The sequence below is a fragment of the Chaetodon auriga genome, chromosome 4, assembly GCF_051107435.1.
Source record: "Chaetodon auriga isolate fChaAug3 chromosome 4, fChaAug3.hap1, whole genome shotgun sequence".
NCBI classification, from domain to species: Eukaryota; Metazoa; Chordata; class Actinopteri; order Chaetodontiformes; family Chaetodontidae; genus Chaetodon; species Chaetodon auriga.
In genome coordinates, this window is record NC_135077.1 from 133,615 (window position 1) to 158,238 (window position 24,624).

The window sequence follows — 24,624 nt, forward strand, 5'->3', positions numbered from 1 at the left end:
ACACGTGGCGACAGTGGCGAGGAAAAACTTCCTTTTAACAGGCAGAAACCTCAGGCAGAACCAGGATCAGGGTGGGCGGCCATCTGCCTCGACCGGTTTGGTGAGAGAGGAAGAGCAAGAGAGAGAGAGAGAGTGAGACAGACAGAGACAGACAGACAGAAATGTAATCACAACCACCATCACACCAGGACCAGCTGACACTGGAACAGGTTTACCCTGAGAGCATCACTGTCCTCAACAACCCATCCTGGATCCGTCATCCTCCAACCATCCACCATGCACACACACACAGACACACACACACACAGTGCAGCCTCATACGGTGGACTGTGGTACTGTGCAGTATGTGAAAATGCAGCTTAATGCTAAATGTCAATTATATTTACTGTGTTATTTCTGTTCTGCAGACAAATACCAAACAATATAAGTGACATAAAGTGGCACATTTTATTATTCTATCCTATATGTAATTCTTGTTTTCACTTTCGTCAGGTTTTTACCTTAAACTTAAACAGTGTATGCTTGTATATTTTATATTGAAGTGATTCTGATTTTGGAATCCTTCAACATGGACAAAACAGCGATAAAACTTTGTTCAGTACATCAGTTTTTGATTTCCAGATGGCACCTGAAGCTATCAGAAAAAAAGGCTGATTTACTCTGATTTTCCAGTTTTATTTGCATGTGGATGGTTGTTTAAATTCCCACTGTCTGGAAGGCATCTCCATTTTCCCAGCCACTGCACTGTGTTGACCAGTGCGCATGCGCCTTGTACCCGGAAGAAGCCTCGTTAAAGTTGTATTGACAGCGTCTGTGAACATTGTGTCTGTTAGTCCGGGTTCGTCCCGGTCAGTCTGGGTCAGTGTCTCCGGCTCGGTCCGCTCTGAACAGCCGGGAAGATGAGCTGTTGTCCGGACATCTCTCGCAGGAATCCGCAGGAGGACTTCCAGCTGATCCAGCGGGTCGGCAGGGGCACGTACGGTGACGTCTACAAGGTAGAGACAGCGACGTCACCGACTGTGTGCCGAGTGTGTGTTAGCTTAGCAGCAGGTTAGCTCCGCGTGTGTGTGTGTGTGTGTGTTTGAGTGAGAGAGAGAGATCGGTCAGTGAGTCGTTTGACGTGACGTCATCTCAGGTGAAACACGGACTGAGTTTTAAGGATCAAACTTTGTTCCAGTTTTAGACAAACTTCTGTTTTTGGTGATTTGTATCAAACTGAACCTGCAGACAGGTGAGTCAGGTGTTCAGGACTCCAGAAGCTACCTGGAGACTTCAGGTCAGAGAGCCAATGGGAACAGAGCAGGTGGTCAGGACTGACTGTGTCACTTCGTGTCCAACACACACTATAGCTGTCATCATGAATTCATATTTGAATTGTAAAAAGAAATGAAGACATTCAACTGTCCAAATGAATGATTGAATGTGGAGAAAGCAGCTGCTGTGCTCTCGATCAATACTGGAAAAATCAGAAGACTCCACGATCGGTAACATGTGACTCGAAGTCCTCCCATTTGTTCAGGACACTGTCTCCAGGATGAGGGGACATTTTGACTCTGAAAGGCATGAAACCTGAAAACGAGTCGACCCCGCGGACGCAACTCGGTTTGTTCTTTTGGTGAAAGAAACAATGTTCGAGCAGAACGTGTCTCGTTGTGTCGGTTGTCCGTCTCATGGACGCGATTCGCAGAATGGACCTACGAGTTCAGCATGTAGGAACAATGTGTTGACATGTTCATTTCAGCATGTGAACACGTCTCCAGCCGGAAGAAACCACTTTGATGTAGGGAGAGACCCAGTCCTGATGGTGGAGGTCCAGGAAGACAGACTGGAAGGTTTGGAACAGCAGCGTCAGACTCTGGATGTGTTTGTCAGGGTTTGGAGACGTCTCTGTCTCCATCAAATAAATGTCAAGTGTCCAGTCAAGCTGAGTGAAATGTGGACAGAAACAGAACGTGATGGTCTGTAAAATCCCGAAACTCCACATTTGACTGAAAACAGCACAAAGACGTCGATCAGATGTTGAAACAGAAGTTTCAGAGTCTTTGAAGATGATTCGTTTGATGTTCAGGTTCGTGTTTCGCTCGTCTTCTTCTTCACTCTGAAAGAGGAACATTTCCTCCGTCCGGCTTCATGAACAAGTTCAGCTGCTTGCCACTTCTTTTGTCCTATTTTACTTTTCATAAAGCTCCAAAATGTTCAGGAGGTCCATGTGCACTAACGCCCCCCCACAGTGCCCTCCCCACGCCGTCACGGACGCTGGCTGTGAACTGTGCGCTCATAATGAGCTGGATGGTCCCTGTCCTCTTCGGCCCGGAGGACGCAGCGTCCGTGGTTTCCAAAAAGAATTTCAAACTTCGACTCGTCAGAGGACGGTTTTCCACCTCGGTCCATCTTCAGTGAGCTCGGAGCAGAGGCGGCGGCGGCGGCAGCGGCAGCGGCAGTTCTGGATCTGGTTTCCTCTTTGCATGGAGGTCACAGACCATGTCAGTTAAATGTTAAATGTTTCAGTGTTTTACAAATCATCACTTTCTGTTTCTATTTATATTTTACACAGATTCCAACTTTTTGGAAATAGGATGTGACATCAGAACGATGAGTAACGACAGACTGAGGAACAGTGAACAAAGCTTTGAACCACGGAAACGCCATCAGACATCGAAAGCTGAAGCTGGAATGACTCCGTGGTGCAACTAGTTCATGACACATCTCTTCTAAATTCAGCCGGTGCTGAAAATGTAGGCTACACATATGCTTTTGCCTCAAAGGGTATGTTAATATTTGGGTTGAATGAGGAAACTGTGACCAGCTGTGGTGTTGAATATGTTGTTCTCTTTGCTATCCTGCCCTCGGCCTGTTTGACCACTCTGCTGTTGCACTGCATTGTAAATGACATTTTATTTTGCCAGTCTGTTTGGTCTCTGATTTTCTCTTTGTCTGAATGATTTTACATTCTATCCTTGGATTCGTGAGTTTGCACACAGGATGTGCCCCGCAGTATTTCATCTGACTGTGGCAGAGTGACTGGTTTCATGTTGCAGTGGCACAACACACTGTCTTTTTGGTGTTACTTTGGTAAAGCTTCCTTGAAATTAGGTAAATCAAACAGTTTTTGCTCCTTAAACTAAAACAATGTCCACTCATCTCTTGGTTATATAATTATGTTGTTTTTTTTTCTTTTTTAAAAAGCAAACATTAAAATGCAGGGTTGGGTTAGACATGCAGTGTTTAGGTGCGATGTCCTGAATGGACGGAGAGAATTCCCAGTGATTTTGTCCGCTGTCCTCACGTTCTTCCAGTCGGCTCCAGTCCAGGTGAGGTCGTCTGTGATGTGCACCCCAGGAACTTGGTGCTGCTGACCACCTCCACAGCCATGTTGTTGAGGAGAAGTGGAGCGTGGCTGGGCGGGTTCTTCCTGAAGTCGACAATGATCTCTTTGGTTTTATCCGCGTTCAGGATCAGGTTGTTGCTCCACCTCCTCTCTGTAGGCCAGGTCGTTGTGTGTGTGTGTGTGTGTGTGTGTGTGTGTGTGTGTGAGTGTCTGTGTGTGTATGTGTGTCTGTGAGTGTCTGTGTGTGTCTGTGAGTGTCTGTGAGTGTCTGTGTGTGTCTGTGTGCATGTGAGTGTCTGTGAGTGTCTGTGTGTGTATGTGTGTGTGTGCATGTGAGTGTCTGTGTGTGTATGTGTGTCTGTGTGTATGTGCGTGTCTGTGTGTCCGTGTGTGTCTGTGTGTGTCTGTGTGTGTCTGAGAGTGTATGTGTGTGTCTGTGTGTCTGTCTGTGTGTGTCTGTGTGTGTATATGTGTGTCTGTGTGTGTGTGTGTGTGTGTGTCTGTGAGTGTCTGTGTGTGTGTGTGTGTCTGTGAGTGTCTGTGTGTGTATGTGTGTCTGTGAGTGTCTGTGTGTGTCTGTGAGTGTCTGTGAGTGTCTGTCTGTGTCTGTCTGTGTGCATGTGAGTGTCTGTGTGTGTATGTGTGTCTGTGTGTGTCTGTGTGTCAGTGAGTGTCTGTGTGTATGTGCGTGTCTGTGTGTCCGTGTGTGTCTGTGTGTGTATGTGCGTGTCTGTGTGTGTCTGTGTGTGTCTGTGAGTGTCTGAGTGTGTATGTGTCTGTGTGTGTCTGTGTGTGTCTGAGAGTGTATGTGTGTGTCTGTGTGTCTGTCTGTGTGTCTGTGTGTGTATATGTGTGTCTGTGTGTGTGTGTGTGTGTGTGTGTGTGTGTGTGTGTGTGTGTGCGTGCATGTGCACAAGGCAGCTCGGTGCAGACAGTCAGTGAAGGAGCACAGATGCTTCACAGATGCTTCTCATTGGTCAAGCAGCTCACCGAAGGTGCTGCTGTGTTTGCTCATTGGTGTGTTTCAGTCAGCAGATGAGGAAGTGTGTTCTCATTGGTTCTGAGTCAGTTTCTTCCTCATTTTGTCTTCTGTTTGTCTGCGGTGGCTCTCGATGGTCAGGCTGTGCTCCGTCTGTCCAGAGTCCAGGATTTCTTTAGTTCTGGATCCAAGGCAGTGGTCAGGGATTGTTGAGGACTCCAGCTCTGGTAGCCATTAAAGGAAGCAGGTTCTGTGATGGAGTCCAGTGTTTGAAGCCGGCCTTTGGTTGGGATGTCTGTCTGATGTCCTGTTGATGGAGTAACAGGACATCAGACAGACACAACTCCTCCTCCTCCTCCTCTGGTAGCTGGTTTCTGTCTGGGCTCGTGATTTCCCATCTTGTTTTCTGTATTTATTTTAATTTTCCTTAAACTTGAAAGTTTTAATTTTTGGCTGAATTGGACATCTAAAGACATATTTTATGGACAAATATTTAAAAGTTGTGGATGACCCTTGCGAACTCTGATATTTCACGGATACACTCTGCTCTGGCCTACTGACAGCTAAAAGCCTGCTGGCAGCTAAAGCTAACTAACTAGCACCAAGATGCCTCATTTCTCCACAGATGACCTCTACAAACTTCTGCAGCAGGTTGCAGTGTTGGAAACTAAAGTTCAGCGTCTGGAAATAAACGCAGAACTGAACGGACCTTGTGGAAATGACAGCACTTTGCCACTGACTCAAAACAGCGGACTGGAGAATGCTAACATCCTGCTAATTAGCTCTGATACAGCTCCCACGAAACTAAAGGGCTGTGTACCGGGTAATAAATCTGCCAGTAATAGTCCTCCCTGGAATGCTCTCGGGGTAAAGCCCAAGAGTAAATCAGCTGATATGGGGAGAGGTCCAACAGGTAGAACCCAGCGCCCAGAGATCTGTGATGCGACAGGCTGGCCTGCGTTATCATCCTCCTCAACACCTGTGCAGAGTAAGACACAGCTGTGGATAAAAGCTAAAGGGAAGATGAGCAACAAAGCTCCCAAACCAGCTAGTGTTCAGTTACAAAATCGGTTTGCTCCACTACTGCAGGACCCTGGATCTCCAACTGAAAACCTGGATAACTCCTCTGACTCACAGAGAAGGGTAAGGCCTGACAGGAAGTCAGAAGCTAGAAAGCTACACGGAAAGCTACTGACTGGTCCTGAGACTCTGGTTGTTGGTGATTCTGCTATTAAAGACGTGGGAAGCATGTACAGCAGAAACACGAAAGTATTGTGCTTCCTGATGATACAGTCTCCAACATGACTGACAGAATCCTCAGTATTGTTGCAGAAATTCCAACTTTGAAATACCTTGTACTGCACACAGGGGCAAATGATATTGCGAAACGACAATCTGAAGTGCTCAAACGAGATTTAGGTAAACAGCTAAATGCAGTGAACTCTCTGAATGCTGAGGTCTTCTTCAGTGGGCCTTTACCACCAGTCAGAGGAGGAGGAGAGAGATTCAGCAGATTATTGGCAGTAAACAGATGGCTTTCAACTGCATGTGATGTCCACTCAGTGCATTTTATTGACAATTTCAACTTTTTCTAGGACCGCAGACATTTTTTCAAAGGAGACGGACTTTCCCTAAACAAGTCAGGAGTAAAACTTTTTGCCTCCAACCTCTTTCTTCCTGCGTAACACTGTTCCCACTCCCAAGGACAAGAGACAAGAGAAATCCAAACAAAAGCAGCAAACACCAAAACATGAAGGAGAACCAACTCTCCCCCCGCCTGTATGCTCTAACCATGAAGGATGCCAAAGCAAAAAGGGGGATGCCTCATGTCCTCCACCAGGGGCCACTGCTCGTGAGGATTCACCAACTCCAACCACTAAAACTCCACCTAGGTCACCATCTCCAACCACTAAAACTCTACCTAGGTCACCATCTCCTACTCCTGAACCTACTCCAGTCCCCTAGTAAGAGCCCAGCACAGCCACCTATTTGTGTTGGTAACTGATGTGTTCCGGGTCCAGCTTTTAAGGCAAATGTTATGCCTGACTTTTCCAAGGAAAAGCCAGGGCCCATTGTGCCGGAAGCTTCAGTGATTCATGTCTCAATAGGTAGGAGGGGAGATCGGCCCATCTCTCCAGAAACATCACATCTTCGAATTTAACATGTATTCCACGTCAGCCACAGTATGTTCTAAAACAGGCATGTCAAACTCAAACTTCAAACTTCAAACTTTATTTATTTATATGGCACTTTTCATACTTAAAAAGCAACACAAAGTGCCTCACAGAGGCTAAAAACAACAGAGAAGAAAACCCAGCCCTCCCGCCCCCATAACTACATGCCGAAACACACACACAGACACACACGCACACGCACACGCACCCGTACGGACAAGATAAGTAGTAAGCCACCTTTGGGGGCCATCCACACTGAGAGGGCCCCCGGCTCATGACCGGGGGGCGCCGCCCGAGACCACCCCGACCCAGGCAGACAGAAGGCCCCACACCAAGGTGCGGAGGCCTCCAGCCATCCAGGCCAGAGCCGTCCCCTCAGCAGCGCCCCCATCAGTAGGCCAGAAGCAGTTCCCAGTGAGGGGGGCCCCCCATGAGGAAACGCTTGACCTAAAAACCAAGGACCCCCATGAGGAAACACTGGAGCTAAAAACCAAGGGACTAAGACATAAACATAAAATTAAATAAAATGAGTAAATGAAATAAATAGCAATTAAACATGTCGTTAAAACATGCAACTAATATGACAAAGATAGACATGCTAAGAAGCGTGATTAAAGGAATAAGATAAATCAAACAAATCAATTGAAAGCCTGATTAAAAAGGTGGGTCTTGAGCCTCTTTTTAAAAACATCAACAGTCTCTGCGGCACTGAGGCTCTCCGGCAGGCTGTTCCACAATCGGGGTCCATAATAACTAAAGGCCGCCTCCCCGTGTGTTTTAGTTCTTACTTTTGGTATGGTTAAGAGGCCAGTACCGGAGGACCTCAGGGTCCGCGAGGGTTGGTAGGGTAACAGTAGGTCAGATAAATAAGAAGGCGCAAGACCATTAAGACATTTAAAAACTAATAAAAGAACCTTAAAATCTATCCTGAAATGCACGGGGAGCCAATGCAGCGATTTTAAAACTGGCGTAATGTGCTCCCGCCCTCTGGTCCTCGTCAGCACTCGTGCGGCTGAATTCTGTAGCAACTGAAGGTTGGAGATACTCTTTTTAGGAAGACCAGAGAGCAGGGCATTACAGTAATCTAAGCGACAAGCAACTCATTCCACAAAGGGCCGAGTGGCTGAAGGTTTTCTCTCCAACCAAGCAGCAGCACACCAGACCTGACTTATTTCATTAGCTGATCTCAGACAGTTGATTGGTGGGAGGAAAAACCTGCAGCCACACGGCCCTTTGTGGAATGAGTTTGACATGCCTGTTCTAAAACATGGGGATGTTGCACTTTTTAGCACATTTAAGTTAGCTCTTTTAAATGTTAGGTCTTTGGCAGGCAAATCATTCTTAATCAGTGACTTTATCATCAAGCACAAGCTTGATTTTATGTTTTTAACTGAAACTTGGTTAGGACAAGATAACAGCGCAGCAGTTCCCAATGAGTCTGCCATTCCGAATTTCATTTTCACCAGTGAAGTAAGAATGCATAAGAGAGGAGGTGGAGTCGCCATTTTGTTCAATGATAGCATTGAGAACCAAACAAAGTGAAGCAGCTTTCAGTTATTATGCTCCTCACCTGTGGAACACTCTCCCTGCACACCTGAGGTCTGCACCAACTGTCAGCTCTTTTAAATCAGGGTTGAAAACATTATTATTTGCTACAGCTTTTACTTAAAGTAAATATATTTGCTCAATGACTTTAATCATTCTAAATGCTAAATTATTGTCCTTTACTGACTTCTGTTTTTAATTTTCCTTTAATTGTATTTTATTTTTATTTTTATATTCTTTTCTAATCTCTTTCTTTCTTTCTTGCTTTCTTTCTTTCTTTCTCTCTGTCTTTGAAATGTATGATTTTAATGTATTTTTATGCTTCTGTAAAGCACTTTGAATTGCCTGGTGTATGAATTGTGCTATACAAATAAATTTGCCTTGCCTTGCCTAAGAAGCTCCTCTCGCCTCGTCTCTCAGGTCGTTCTGCTCTGTTGAAGTTACCTGTGGAGCTCAGGTGTGTCCAGGTCTTTTTGAACATGTTAATGTACGTCTGGTTCAGATTGAGGGTGGAGGCTCGGGTCTGACAGTTTGTCAGAAGGTGGAGGTGCTGTTGAAGCTCCTCTGTGGTTGGAGACAGCAGCTGTTTGACTGGTGTGATGCTGTAATGTCCACTTCACTGATGGTGAGGACGGCTGGACTTGTCTTTTTGGACAGATGTCTGCGTGCTGCTGGTTAATATTTGCAGTAGTTTGTTCCTCAGACCCTCTAGTCTCATGGACACCACAGCTTTTAGAAATGGACAAATCAGGAGAATCGTTTGGTCTGTCTCTCTGTCTTTGGGGTCAGTTTGGATGCTGATGGTGAAAAGCTGATCTGGGATCCTCTCAGTCAGGACTTGAAGGAGTCTGTGTTTCATGATGGTCCAGAAGGTCCTCCTGAAGCCGCTGTTGACAGATTCCACTCAGTGACTGAGGATGAATTGATCTTTGGTGGAGCGGCGTCTTCTGTCCTCTGTCCTCCATCCTCGATTCTGTGAATGTGATCATTTCAGCACCTCAGGCGTTCTTGTCTCCGAGTGTCTTTATTCTGTCCTGCAGGTCTTTAGTTTCATTGGGGGATCTTGTGTAATGTGAAGGTCTTTGTGGTTTGTTTTTGTGGATTCTGGGTTAAACGTGTTGGTCCGTTTGGGACGTCTGTGCATGTATACCGTCAGTGTTTCATCACAGGGGGACGGATGTTCCGGTTGTCTCTGTGTCAAACTTTGGCCTTTGGTTCTGATGAAGAGGCCGACAGGAGGAGCGTCCTGCGGCATTCACACCTTCACTGCCGCATTCAAAGCTTTTTGCTAAAGGTTGTCTCAGCGGTTTGACTTGTTGCCGGAAAGCGTTTCGGTCAGTTTCTACTTTCCCTCCATTTTTTGATAGCGGGCAGTTTGCTTCAATGAATCCTGATTGGATGTTCAGGTCGACTGTGGTTTCGCTCTTTTCCGACAGGAGTTAGAAAACAAAAATGTAATGTAATGTCTGTGTGTCTCTGTGTCTGTCTCTGTGTCCCTGTCTCTCTCTGTCTGTCTCTCTCTCTCTGGCGGTCAGGATGAGGTATGTCATGTATCCTTGGCGTCCTGGTGACTGCAGCCTCATGGGAAATCTCAGGTGACTGCGTCTCTCGTCCTAACAGAGTGAAAGCTCAACGTGACGGCAGAAAAAAATGAAAGTTTGTCCATTAAGCTGATCAATAATTCAGCAGCGTCCCCGCTGGACTCTGCTGCTTCCTGTAACTCGACCCCCCACCCACCCTCTGGAACCTCCCTGGTCACCCTGGAGTCTCCCACCTTGACTTTGACATCTCTGATTGGCTGTCAGGACACTGCTTCACTCACACGAGAGCTGCAGCTATTGATTATGTCATCATCAATCATTCTGCTGATCAGTTTCTCAATGAACTGATCAATAATCACAAACAGTCTTTAAATGTCTTCTTTTGTCCAAAATCTGTAACCAGTGAAAGTAACAAAAATCCAGTCATTAAACACAATACTGCATGACATCACCAGCAAGAAGTTAGTCAGCCAATCACAGGCATGCGAGGTCACACAGGTAGATGATGAAGGGCGTGTTTCTGCTGTTTGCCTAGCGATCATCATGACAACAGATACAATTCTGACGCAGAAAACTATGAAGATTCTCGACTGAAAGTTGACATATTTATGACACCGAGCGTTCGCCTCCGTCTCCTTCTCTTTTCGTTCGTGCTCAGATGAAAAGCGTGTGGACGCTCGTGTGCCGTCATTGAGCCATGAAGTGTTGATTCTTTAAAACAGATGTTCTGTGTCGTTACTTTATCTGTGAACTGTTGAGGAAGTGTACTATTTAGTGATAGATTTTATGTCACACAAGTAAAGTTGTAATGAGTTATTGTATGAGACAGGACTGAACAGCTTTTTGTTCTGATGAAGAAGATGTGACTCGATGATCACATGACGATGATCCTCTGCTGCTGAATGTTCAACAAGCTGCTGACGTCGGTACGATAAATTGGCCTCTTTTATCATGTTGTAACTATGCAGCACTGCAGGAAGTGGAAATAAGAGACTGAACCAGTGAAGCAGGAAGCAAACAGAGAGGAAGAGGAGGGAGTCAGAGGTGAAGCAGATCCTCCACCGCAGAGAAACTTCTGCTGCTTTCTGACTTTTACAGAGCTGGAAGCAGAAACGAAGAATTAGTTTGAAGTCATTTCACATTTCAGCAGTTTCTACTGACGTTCATTCTCACTTCAACACTCTCACTGGTGAGCGCTCAGACTGTCGGCAGGAAGCTCGTATCCAGACCCACAGCAACTTCTGCTCCCTCAGACTTTGGTGATGGTGGAACCTCAGAGTTCGGCGTCAGTACGCCGAGAAGACGTCATGTTATCAGCAGACCATGACTGGTCATCAAGAACACTGTGCTGGTCAGAGTTTGCGTTGTTTTTACCGCCTGTGGGTCTCTGGACGTCTTCTCTTGTTGCTGCTTCCTGCTGCTAGCATCAGCAAACCGCTTGAACTCTGCATTGTTTTTGGTTCTTTAGATGTTTTAGCAGATTGTTGTTAAAGGGGCTGCTTTTCAGTCCTCCTCATGACAGTTAGCAGAGTTTGCAGTCTGTTCTACTTTGTCTTCATCACTTTTCCTGAAATATCTCCAATGGAGCACCTCCTCCACCTGGTGGAGAAAGAGCTTTAAAACCACTGAGGTCACTGTGGTCTCTGTGGTCTCTGTTCATGATGTTGTGATCCAGTATTGATAATCTGCTGATACTGAGCCTGATCCTGTGTCTGACGTATCAAAAAAACTGCTATAGATACAAAATCTGACACCTGATTTTTCAGGGAGCTACTTAATAAAAATAGTGAAGTTCCTGATTCTGAACTATTAAACTTATCAATTTAAAATCATCGATCTGATGCAGAGTGTGACCCCTGAAACTGACTTGAGATCAGTTAGAGAGACGGCATGGATTCCTTCTCCACACTACTGGTCCTCTGGTTTGTGGGACTTCTGGTGGCAGTGGTGTTGCTCGGGTCTCTTGGAGCTCCAAGCAAGAAATCCCTGGGGCCCCTACCCCACCCGTGTACGCCACAAAAATTTGGTTTTTGCACACATAAATGCACAATTTCCAGGACATTTGAGATGAATACTGAAAAAATAGATTAGTGGTTCTTAAAGTTAGGTCCAGGGACCAACAGAGGTCCCTGAAAGCCCAGGCCTATCAATAATCGTTGTTGTGAATATGTGGCCGGGGCTCCAAGCAACTGCCTGTTTTCTGTTGTGACACAACAGGATACTTTAAGTATAATAATAAATAATCTCATAAAGATTTTATGTTACAAATTGGCATCCTGTATTGCTTGATTTTTACTGTTTTGTCTTACTGCTGCTGCGAGAAGTTAGATCAAAATGGTAAATAGGGATGGTGAGAGTGGGCATCCTTGTCTGGTTCCCTGATGAAGTGTGAAGCCTGGTGAGGTGACCCATTTGTGATCACTGTGGCCCTATGTGAGGTGTACAGTGTTCTTATCCAATGGATATGCTCTAATGCTCATGTCTGCTCATGTTTATCCATTCCCCCTGGTGCAGTTTTAAATTTCTAAGTTGTATACTTCTCTCAACTGTGTAAAAATGCTATTTATTATCCACATTGGCAACAGTATTTTTATAAACTATATATATTCTGCATATACAAGGACCGAATATTTCCCAAGTGAAATAGTTTTTTCTCAAGTACAATACAACACATGTCATGTCAGTAGTTAGTTTTTTCATAAGACTACAAGCAACAGTACTTTTTTAATGGTAGTAGGATTCTTTGGCATTTTCTATTTTTTAATAAACTGTAAAAATATACATATACATAGCTGTTTTTTCTATTCTGTATCTGGTATACTTCTATATTTTTATTTTGACCTTTTTATGCCACTGTGCTTGCTTCTTGTAACCTGCTTGCTGTAATGACTACATTTCCGCAGTGTGGGATCAATAAAGTCCTATCTTATCTTATCTTTCTTATCTTATCGCATTAATTTGGCAGATGCTTTTGTCCAAAGCTGCTTACATAAGCACATTAAGACTACATATGAGCAAGAGCTCGATATCATTTCATGATGGTCCAGAGGATCCTCCTGAAGCTGCTTCAAAATAGGATACAAAATAGGCACAATTAAGATGTGCAGTGACTCTACTGTAGATGATAGTATATGCAGTGCAAGAGATCATATCCAGTGGCTCTGCAGGAGAAGATGCACATTAACTGCAGTGGAAGATATGTCATGGCTCTGAAGCAGGGGATGTGCTGTGATTATTTGATGGGATATGTGCGGCGACAGCAGTGGAAAATGTGCATTGACTCTGTAGTGGCAGATGTGCAGTGACTCTGCAGTGGCAGATGTGCAAAGACTCTAAAGTAGAAGATGTGCATTAACTGTGCACCCCTTTGCCTGCAGCTTTGGTTAATGGTACAAACATTTGCTGAAACTTTTTTCATCATCACCCTCAAATTCTGTAAGTGTCCTGTTACATGCAAGTTGGCAGGCTAACATTATCTGACATGGTGGAGGTTTGTTTGGACACAGTCAGATAAGACAGGTAAGACAGAAGACAGGTAAGACAGAAGAAAAAGAAACTGAGCAGCATGGTGGCTTGTAATCACTTTGTCTGCAGGATAAGTGGAAGGAACAGCATCAAGCTTCAGCTGAGGTTCTGTGGTGAAATAGAACTCTGGAAAAAGGCGACTGCAGGCTCCAGTTTGGCTCTGTGATTCTTGGATCATTTGGTAAAACATGAAGCTCAACATTTCTCCTTTTATACCTTTGCAAATACAAAGAGAACACGTCTCTGTCATCAAAATAGCAATATGTAGCTACACCTGTCTTCTCCTCTGATACCCCTCCCCCCACAAGCTGATGTGATTGGTTCCTGAAGTGAACTACGAAGCCCTGCTGTCATTGGTCCACTGCAGTTTAGAGGTGGACATGCACAGCCATGATGCTGGCAGCTTACTCAAAAGCTGACTTACTTTCTTGATAGGCCTTGGAGAATATGAAAACACCTTTTGGACATGTTTGAAAACTTGATTTTCATTGGAGGGTGTCTTTAAGAGAGCTCCAGTCAAAGGTCAAAGGATTGGAAACAATGTGGAAAACAGGACTGAAAGCAGACATTTCTGCAGGTTTCATGTATTGATGTAAGGAAGGTCATGGCCTCTTCGTCGTTCCAAACAGATCTGATGCTTTCAGCTCTTCATTGGAAGTGACGAGTGGGTCACATGTTTCATGGGCATCATCATTTATTTACTCAGTCATTTTATGTTTGCTTGTTCCGCTCAGGTTTTTAAGAACAAATTGAAATGTGGAGAGGAACAAGACGATGGAATCACAATTTGTTGTTGAGCAGCAGCAGGTCGTCCATGTTAATCAGAGCACAGACAGGAAACTGCAGACCTGCTGAGATTCATCTCCTCAGGCTGAGAGACGACCTGCTGACGCCAGCACACACACACAGCATGCGAACATACACACACAACCTGCACACACACACACACACACACACACACACAGCCTGCAAGCACACACATACACAACCTGAATGCACAAACACATACACACCCCCACACACACCACATGGAGGAGGACGTTTGATTCAGGTCATTGTGTTTAGCAGAGAAATAGATCTGTGCATCATCAGTGAAACAGTGATATGATTGGTCCTGAAAGCAGCTGAAGAAATGACCCAGAGGAAGCAAGTCCAATGAAAACAGGACTGGTCCGAGGACCGACCCCTGAGGGACACCGCACAGCAGGAGCTGAGGAGGACACACTGAAACCATTTTAAAGCTGAACCAGAGATGAACACAGTTATGCAGCCTATCAAATCATCGACCTATCAGGATGGATGGTGTCAAAGACAGCAGTCAGATCTGGTAGGATGAGGATGAGGATTCACCTACACCTTCGTCTGCAAGTACAAGAATGTCATTGGTTACTCTTAGTGAAGCAGTCTCAGTGCTTCTGACGAAAGTCAGAGATTTTGTGACCATCAGTCAACTTCAGGACTTGGTCAGGATTCTGGATAAGGAGGGTAGCTTGGAGATTGGTCTGTAGTTCTCCATCTGGTCTGAGTCTAGAGAGGGTTCACAAGAAGTGTCTGAACACTGGTGATTTAAAACAGTCAGGGGCACACCCAGATGTGAGACAGCAGGCTGGGACCTCAGACAGCAAAGATGGAATTTTGTAGGAATTCTATCACATGGACTAGAGGAGGGACACACATGAGCTGAAGTGTTTCTGAGGATCTGCAGGGAGACAGAAGCAAACACTCAAAGGGTGAAGTAGGACGGTTGAATGGTGCAGATGGTATGGCAGACAGTGGAAACCTGGACCTCAGACCATCTATCTGCCTACAACAAACGATAAGAACTGCTCACAGTTGAGGGCTGATGTACACAAATCATTGAACCAACTAATTTGGTACTCAACATCGCTGAAGTGAGGAGGACAATTGGCCAAATGAGAAAAGTAGCTGGAAAGAGTGGATTATATGTCTCTGGGTTATTGTAGTTGGTAGTAAAGGTGCCTCAAAGCTAAAACATTGATGGTCAGAGACAAAGTCAGTCTTGTTCAGGGAATTCAGAGACATGTCCAGAGTAAAAACTAAGTCTGAGAGTGAGCTCTCCCCAGGTTTAAACCAGGTCTCAGTGAGGAAGAGGAAGTCCAGGTGATGTGATGTACTTAGATCATTGAGGATGAAAGATCTGTTGGACACAGATTGAGAGTTTAAAAGCACAGACAACTGGAATAATAATAGGTCTTAGCTGGACTGGATTTACTACATCAGACTGTGGTCAGATTACCTGACCGAGCAGCTGAGAACGCAGAATGTAGAAGGGAGTGGTTGTTAGATCTAGGCATAATCCTAACAGGAATTCTGTATGAGGCCGGAGAGATACAGTCGGCTGGACTCACCGCAGGTCAGGAGGTGAAAACATTACAGGAGTGCAAAGTCAGTTCAATGTTGGTTGATAAAAGGCGTGAACCTTTATGGAAGGGATGTTTAGGGTTTAAAAAGCAGAGTCCTGGTTCAAAAGGCAGCTAAGTTGTCAACAAAGGGGACATCTCTGTTCCTGCACTACCCCTTTAGCCAGATGTGGAGTTGGCATAGATGACTGAACTTCACATCATCAAAACGAGGGGCAGGGACTGGACCAGAAACAGTTACTTGCTTTCCGGTGTCCATGAGGTACAGAAAGTCCACTCTGAGGATCTTTGACTGTTTTTTGATCATTTATGCCAACATGGACAACAATCAAAGAGGCAGAGTTGTGATTTTAATCAGCTGCAGTGCAGTGGGTGTAATGTCCTTCAACTTGGATAGCAGACAGTTTGGCCAGAGGCACCTAGTGCAATCCATCCCCATGGTCCTGTTTTTCAGCTGAAGCACTAGGGTTAGGGTTAGGGCTAAGGTCTAAAATTATGAAAATTGTTTCACTGTCCAAATATTTCCAGAGACTGTCACTGCATACATCCTCAAATGGAAGGTTGTAGTGGGGTGGAGGATTCTGGGATGACAGTGTTGAACACTTAGCTGAAGTCCACAAACAGGATCCTCGTATCTGTTCCTGCAGAGGTGAAGTGTTGAAGGATGTAGTAGTGTCATCAGCGTGCGTTCAGTGTCTCAGAGTGTCATCAGTGTATCATCAGATTGTCAGTGTTTCGTCAGAGTGTCATCGACGTGTCATTTGTGTCATCAATTGTTTACATCAGCTTGCTGCCCTGCTCAGAGGCTTGTAGGCAGCTGCTGTCTGACAGAGAATTGCTATCAGTGATTCTCCGCACACACTCACCTTCACTGATCAATACCTGTGTGGACCGTTTCCCACGATCCTCTGCCTTACCCCGCTCTGTGTGTGTCATTAGCATTGTTAGCATCAGACTGAACGAACCCCCATAAGAAGCTATTGATCGTCGTCCTGAAGCTCCATCAGCTCGTATCGACCGACAGGACGAACGTTGCTCCTTCACCCTTTACAGGGTTGGGGGGGAGGGGTCAGAGGGGCCAGAGCAGGTGGGGCGGGGGTGGGGGGGGTGATTATCATGAGCTGTGTTTTAATTAATGCTCAGTCAGAGTACAGCAGTGTTTTCCCTCTGAGGTGTGAATATAATTGCTGTGTTGAAGTGCTGAAGTGGCAGGATGATGGAGGTCAGGACGAAAGGAGGAGGAAGAGGAGGAGGAGGATCGATCAGTGGCAGCCTGTCCTCCATCACGTCCTCAGATCACTGCGGACAAGTTCACAGTCACCTCCTGTCCCACCGCAGAGACCGAAGACATCAGAGTAGAATGGATTGAAGAGGAGACACTTTGTGACGTCTGTTTGACGTCTGAAAACCGGTTTGAAGACGTCCCGCGTTTTCATGTATCATGAACACATCGTTTGATCACTGAAGTAAGGAACGAAGCGATCAGATGTCAAGATAAATGTGAGACAGTCACCTCGCTGCTCGTCACAGCGCTTCCTGTTATTTCGCAGTAAAAGGCAGTTTCAGGTCACTTGGCTTTATCGACACGACACTGGACAGGTGATGATGATGATGAGCCAGTGGTAGGGGATGAGATGAAGAAGACTCTGTGCCCCCCCACATCAGCTCTGCCCCCTCTGTTGAGTCATCACAGCCTCTTTTCTGGAAGGCTTGATTCTTCTTCTGCTGATGTTTGTGAAGCTCTTCAATCAAGTTTTCAATGTGCTTAAACACATAAATTAAAATCAAGAACAACATGAGACATTTTATGTGAGTGTGTATGTGTGCGTGTGTGTTTGTGTTTAACATATCAATCATTGAATCCAGTTGAACTGAATGTGAATCGACTGTGAAACCAGTTTTATGATCATAAACACAAACGTCTGATCAGCTGTTTGAATGTCAGAAACTGATCTGAGTCCATACTGATAATCACCCCATTGATCAGTGATTGACAAGAACTGTGTTGAACCAAGACACACACTGCTCTGATGGTGTGTGTGCCCAGAGGAAGCATTAACCGATCAATACCTTTGTGTGTGTGTGTGAGAGAGAGAGAGAGGGAGAGAGAGAGGGAGAGAGATCAAGTTTAAATAAATTGTGTGCATGAACCCAAAGCAGCTGATAAACACAAAAGGTTATTAACCTGTCTGTCTGTCTGTCTGTCTGTCTGTCTGCCTGTTTGCCTGTCTGTCTGTCTGTCTGTCTGTCTGTCTGCCTGTTTGCCTGTGTGTCTCTCTGTCTGTCTGTCTGTCTGTCTGTCTGCCTGTTTGCCTGTCTGCCTGTTTGCCTGCGTGTCTCTCTGTCTGTCTGTGTGTCTGTTAGGCGAGGAGCGTCAGCAGTGGAGAACTGACTGCCATCAAGGTTGTCCAATTGGAGCCTGGTAGGTGGTAGGAATCAAACCAACCACATCTTCGTCATCATCATCATCATCATCATCATCATCATCATCATCATGTCACTGGCAGCATCCAGCAGGATGATTCACTGCAGCTCAGCTGATGTCATGGCAGGTTTACTGCAGTCAAACTGGATGCAGTGCAGTGTGACTGTGTCCTAGGGTCTGTTGCATCCACTTCCTGGTTCAGGAGGTCCTGATTGGAGATCATTGTTAGCAGATGATTGGAGGTTTTCACCTGATAGTCAGTGGAGATCACTTTGATGGTAGAAAGCTTAGTGATCTTCATCATCTTCATCCTCTCATTAATCAGTGCAGACTACAGCAGTCAGCAGGTGGCCCAGCTGCACCTGTGTGTTTGTGTGTGTGTGTGGGGGGGGGGGATACATCCACATGTGTGTAAAGTGAATACTGATGAGGCTTCTGCAGGTTAGAACATCCTGCTGGATTACTGTCTTTATGAGGACTGCCTCCCCCACACACATACAAACACAAACTATATCCTGGAGGTGAGGCTGGTCACTGATGGGAGTTGTTTATTTTAAGGTGGACTGGAGATGAGGCTAGTCACTGACAGTTGTTTATTTTAAGGTGGACTGGAGGTGAGGCTAGTCACTGACAGTTGTTTATTGTAAGGTGGACTGGAGGTGAGGCTGGTCACTGATGGGAGTTGTTTATTTTAAGGTGGACTGGAGATGAGGCTAGTCACTGACAGTTGTTTATTTTAAGGTGGACTGGAGGTGAGGCGGGTCACTGATGGAAGTTGTTTATTTTAAGGTGGACTGGAGATGAGGCTAGTCACTGACAGTTGTTTATTGTAAGGTGGACTGGAGGTGAGGCTGGTCACTGATGGGAGTTGTTCGTCTTAAGGTGGACTGGAGGTGATGCTGGTCACTGACAGGAGTTGTTTATTTTAAGGTGGACTGGAGGTGAGACTGGTCACTGTCAACTTGTTCGTCTTAAGGTGGACTGGAGGTGATGCTGGTCACTGACAGGAGTTAATTTGCTTTAAGGTGGACTGGAGGAGAAGCTGACAGTATTGATCAGTACTGAGTACTCGGTCCTGCGGGATGATAAAAATAGAATCAGTCCTCGTCGATCAGTGCAGGAATAAATGAGTCACTGTGATCAAACTGAAATCACTGCAGAGTTCAGAATCTCAGGTTTGTGCAGAAGAAAATGTGAATGATGAAGACGTGTCAATGACGACAGATGGACGGCATCCAGCTCCACTCAAACACTGAACTCGCAGACAGTCAGACAGGAAGTTGGCTTCTTAATGTTGCTGCCAAAATTGACCGTATTTGGAACGATTGACGAGCTGACAGTCACGGGTCGACTTCCTGTCTTGCAGCGTCTTCTCAGTGGACAGTTTGGACGAGCTCGGTGAAGGTTTCTTGTCTTTTGATGGATGGATTTGAAAACAGTCTCAGTCACTGTGATTTTCATGGTGACCTGTCGGAGAAATTGTGTGTTTCTCCAGAAATGTTAGTGGTGTTTGTTTCAGCGGCAGAGTGAGACCTCTCCTCCATCATGAGCTCACAGCAGAGCTTTATTTTAATGAGATGTTACATAAACCTCCGTGTTTTATTATTCTGATCAGCTGGAGGACAGCGGAGGCTCTAATGAGGCCTGAAGCCTCCGGCAGCAACAGAAACTCTTTGTTCTCTCTCGTCTCTCGCCGAGCGTTTATTCTCGGCTCTGACACGATGAACAACGTGGACAAAATAACAGAAACAGCTTGACTGTCTGCATACTGAGCATGCTGGGAGTTTACCTGCTGAACAGGTGCTGCATGTTCACATTCACTCATCAGCCCATCATGTGATCACCTGCACAGCTTTCATGTCTTTAACTTTGAAACATGTCCAGCTTAAGTTGATGTTACCATAGAGATGACGTCTGTCTGTCCAACACTCACATTTACGTTTATGTGATATGACGGAATCTTTATATTTCAGCCAGGAGATGACCTTTGCTCCAGTCACCTGTGTGTGTGTGTGTGTGTGTGTGTGTGTGTGTGTTAGGTGAGGACTTCGCAGTGCTGCAGCAGGAGATCCTGATGATGAAGGACTGTAAACATTCCAACATCGTGGCGTACTACGGCAGCTACCTCTGGTAACTGTTACCATGACAACATCATCAAAGCAGTGGGTGGTGGTGGTGGAGACAGCTGGTCTGATCTCCACACAGAGACTGGTGCAAAACGACCAATCAGAATACGCCCACTGACGAGGCACACTGAGGTTTCATTTGACCGTCTCACACTGTGCGACATGTTGCTGTTAAAGGATCATTTAGATCAATGACGCTCACACCTGTGTGTGTGTGTGTGTGTGTGTGTGTGTGTGTGTGTGTGTGTGTGTGCAGCAGAGAGAAGCTGTGGATCTGTATGGAGTTCTGTGGAGGAGGATCCTTGCAGGACATCTACCACAGTGAGACACACACTAACACACACACACTGTTAAAGAACTGTGTTCTTCATGTGGCTGTGGCTCAGGAGGTAGAGCAGTCGTCCACCAATCAGGAGGTCGGTGGTTCGATCCCTGGCCTCGGCAGTCCACATGCCGAAGTATCTGTCCCAATGCTGTGCATATTCACATGTACGTCGCTTTGGATACAAGTCTGCCAAACGACTGATTGTAATGATCTGCGTTAACTGCTCTCGGAGATGCTTTGCTCAAGGGCACGTTCGCAGTGCCAGTAAGTCCTGTGGTGTTGCTCGATGTCCGCAGTCGTCTTCTGATGTTGTTTTGCACATTACTGCCACCAACTGTTAGTCAGTAGAACAGTGACCATCAGCAGGAATGTGAAGCAGCGTCCGTGTGCTCATGAACATTTGCGTGATACAAACAAACCATGTGACCTGATGGTATCACTACAACATGGTCCAGGCAAACAATCATACAGGTTGTAAACAAACAAAAATGAGATTCTAGTAGTTCTTTGAGTCAGTCCCACTCGAGTTCCCCCACTGGAAGACCTTCGCCCTCCTGTCGATGGTTTCATTTAGAGTCACAGTTTGTCAGTCAGAAGTTGCATCTTGTGACGGAAACATTCTGGTAATTTTCCATGTTGGTCTCATGTCTGAACACCTGCGTCGTTCTTCTGTAAATGTCCTGACATGACGTGTGACCTCAAACACTTTCTTCTGAACATCTATCCAGTGAAGTGATTACTTCATCATCGCCTCACAAAGTAAAATCAGTTGAATAAAGTATGAAACTCTGTGAATGAGCAGATTTGACCTGGTTGATTCAGAGCAGCTGTCTCCCTCCTTTATTTTCCAATAAACACATGAACATCCAGTCAAAGAAAGTCACAGTGAATATTTATCTCATTAAACTGATATTCATTCATTCATGATGGTGATGGTCAATTAAGTTTTTGTCTGAGGTCACCTGAGAACAGTGTTTCACAGAGAAACTGGTGTTTATGAAATGTGTCACCTCACACAGACCTCAGACCAGTTTCCATGAGACTTCTACGGCTGGGATGATGAAGAGGAGGCAAAAGATCAAAGACCTAACTTTAGATTCCTCCACTGGTTTTCTGATTTCACTGATCTACAAACAATCAAAGGCACTTTTATGACCTCATTTTAATTCATTATTCATGAGTGATGACTTTCCTCTTTTTATTTACTCTGGAGCTGTTATGATCTGCCTGATCCTGAACTGTGAAGCACTTTGTGATGTCTGTTTCAATATGAGCTCTGTTAATTATTGATCATCCTTCTGATGTGTGATCATGATGACAGATATAACAGCTGACAGTGGTTTACATGTGATGACTTCATGGTACGAGCAATGAAGAGATCCACCACTGTGAGTCAGGGCAGCTGTTCTGTTGGAGAACCAGTAACAGCTCGTCCCCTCTGTTGTCCTTCATCCCATCTAACAAAGGTGGAAAAGACAGAAGCATCAATACGTAAACAAGTGAATTGTTGCTGTCTAACCGTGGGAACTGAAATGAAGCTGAGGGAGTGAACCAGGCAAACACACACAGCTCTGACCTTGGGTGTTTCCCTAAATGTGGCGTCACATCTGAGCCATCGGTGTAACATGATGTCCCACTTTCACAACTGAACAAGCGAACAGCCGATCACACACAATGTTTCCTCTGCCGGTTTCTGATCAGATTTTTCTCCAGTCCACCATGTCAGGGACTAACATGGTGGACTGGAGACTTTCAGGATCATCAGTTTCAAACTGTTTTCCTTCTCAGTTGAACTTTAAAGGCCTCAAACATTTGAACTCTGTTCAGTAATGAGAGTGTTCAGTCTGAGGCGGCCATATTTAAACCTTTAACTCTCCACCCGCCCTCAGCTGTCCCTGTCACCATGACAACGCCCACGCTGCCTTCATCTCCCCACTCGTTAAGGCCTGTGCTCAATAAGGCAGTGGTGGTAAGAGCCGGGGGTGTTGTCAGTGAGCGCTAATGAGCGGTGAAATGGCGGCCGCTCGGCTGCTCGCCCTCATTAAACCTCACTGACGACGCCGAGGGCGACCAGAGGCATCACCCACCACCACAGCACCCTCCTACTGTTCTGATAAAATCGTTCACCCCCCCACAGAGAGACAGGAGGGTGAGAGCGACCACAGCCAGACTCCCTGCGGACAGATAACGATTTCAGCTGCTTTAAACAACAGTTCGAGTCTGAACGTCTCACAGTTCTCACACGCACATCTGAAGCAGGCCTTTATGTTTGTGTTCATGGTTTGTCCTGTTACAGTCAGACAGAGGTGTAGCAGAGCGTTGTAGCACCACCTCTTCCCTGCAGGTAATGGCCTCGCTGATGTCTGTGATACATAGAGGGAATGAAGAGTAGGATAATAACTGGATGAAATCTGTTGGTCCATAACAATGAAAACATCTCACATCTCATCCTCTGTACATTAAGATTTACGTGCAGGGGTGCACATAACCTTATAGTCAGTACCAGGTGATGGTGTTTTGTCCTCAGCCCATGCATGGTCTTAATAAACCCAATCTTCCTCACTGTCCTCCATATAGTCCTCACCACCATCCTCCTCTTCAGCTTCCTGCATTGTAGATGATGAAGATGCTCCTCTCAGTCCCCGGTTGGGTCTCAGATTAGCTTCTTCCATCCACAGGTCAACAGCTGGCCTTGGGTCACATGTCTCTGTGGTTGTCTTTTAAAGGTGAATGTTGATCAGGGCTGAGAGATGAGTCTGTGACAGACCAGATCTGGACTTGGTTTATGTTCTGTTGAGATGTTAGAATCTCTTCTCACTTGTTGCTCTGCTCAAAGGCAGCAGAAGTGACAGTTAAACCACCTTGCACAGGCAGAAAACCTCACCAGACCTTCTGCTTCACATCACCCAAGGCATTCAGAGGATGTCTCCCTTCCAGTCTGGGATCCAGTGCCCCTTGTCCCCCTCGTCATCACATTCTCCTGGGACCCAACCTCCACAACAATCACCAATCAAGGAGTTAGTTAAAGCTGCCGCACTTTAGCTCAGTCAAATTGATGAACTGTTCACCAACATTAACCACAGACTTCATCACTCGCCGCTTCCTTAAACATACTGGTGGTCTTGAACAGTTGGTGCTACAACTGAAATTAGCTCTTTCAGATCATTGGCTAACAAATCATTTTCACTTATTAGATTGTTAATGATCAGATAAGTGAAATAAACAGTTGCGAGGAAGAACTTCCTTTTAACAGGCAGAACCAGGCTCTGGGTGGGCGGCCATCTGCCTCGACTGGTTGGGTGAGAGAGTGAGAGCAAGAGAGAGAGTGAGACAGACAGAAATGCAATCACAGTAACAGTGACAGTGGATGTAATAATAATGGAAGTATGACTAATAGTAGTAGCACTTGCAGTGGATGTCAGGCAGGGCCATGGCAGGAGACAGAGCTGTAATCCACAATCCAGATTCAGCCACTATCCACAGGAACCTGCGAGACGACAAACCACAGAGACTCCGGGGAAGAAGCTAAGCTAGTAACACGCCGTGGTAGGACATTAAAATATATGTGCAGATGGAGAGGGAGAGAAGGACAGAGGAGCTTGATGTATCTTTGGAGGTCCCCCAACAGTCTAATGCTATAGCAGCATAACTAGGGGCTGGTCCAAGGCAAGCTTGAGCCAGCCCTAACTATAAGCTTTATCAAAAAGGAAAGTTTTAAGCCTACTCTTAAATGTAGAGACAATGTCTGCCTCCCGGACAAAGACTGGAAGACTGTTCTGCTTTTGGAGACTTAAGGGACCATGGAAATATGATCTCTCTTCCTTGTTTTTGTCAGAACACGTGCTGCAGCGTTTTGGAGCTAAAGAATATTCACCAACGAATTTGAGCAGTCTGATAGTGAAGAATTGAAATAATCCAACCTAGAAGTTATGAATGCATGGACTAGTTTTTCTGCATCGTTTTGAGACAGGATGTGCCTGATTTTTGCAATGTTACGTAGGTGAAAAAAGGCAGTCCTTGGAATTTGTTTTACATGGGAGTGAAAGGTCATGTCCAGTTCAGTTCTGACAGCTAGATGTGGAAGTGAACAACATTTCTTGCACCACATTCCATTACGCTCATCGTTAGCTTCAAGCTATGATACATCTTGGAACCACTTAGAGCCAAAAGTCTTCCTGCTATGTTTTTTTTTTTTTTTTTTGGACTTTTCTTTGTAGGCAGCAGAATTCTTAATGTCTGTTGTTTTTGGACATGAGGTTCAATGGTTCTATGAGG

General features: G+C 45.5%; 1 protein-coding gene across 8 annotated transcripts in view; it reads left to right on the forward strand.

Moving 5' to 3' along the window:
- Nucleotides 1-770: 770 nt before the first annotated feature.
- Nucleotides 771-24,624, forward strand: part of LOC143319626 (mitogen-activated protein kinase kinase kinase kinase 3-like) — a 158,724-nt gene continuing 134,870 nt past the window's right edge. For 4 of the 8 annotated variants that reach the window (XR_013077096.1, XR_013077097.1, XM_076728729.1 and 1 more), the window contains exons 1-4: nucleotides 771-995; nucleotides 17,838-17,895; nucleotides 19,938-20,028; nucleotides 20,281-20,345. Coding sequence is in view for 5 of the 8 variants with exons in the window: in XM_076728729.1 (XP_076584844.1) it covers nucleotides 900-995; nucleotides 17,838-17,895; nucleotides 19,938-20,028; nucleotides 20,281-20,345 (310 nt within the window). In the remaining 3 variants the exon portion in view is untranslated. Of the gene's footprint in view, nucleotides 996-1,041; nucleotides 2,736-2,780; nucleotides 9,622-17,837; nucleotides 17,896-19,937; nucleotides 20,029-20,280; nucleotides 20,346-24,624 lie in introns of those variants that run through there. The other 4 variants (XM_076728731.1, XM_076728734.1, XM_076728733.1 and 1 more) reach the window with 4 other exon arrangements.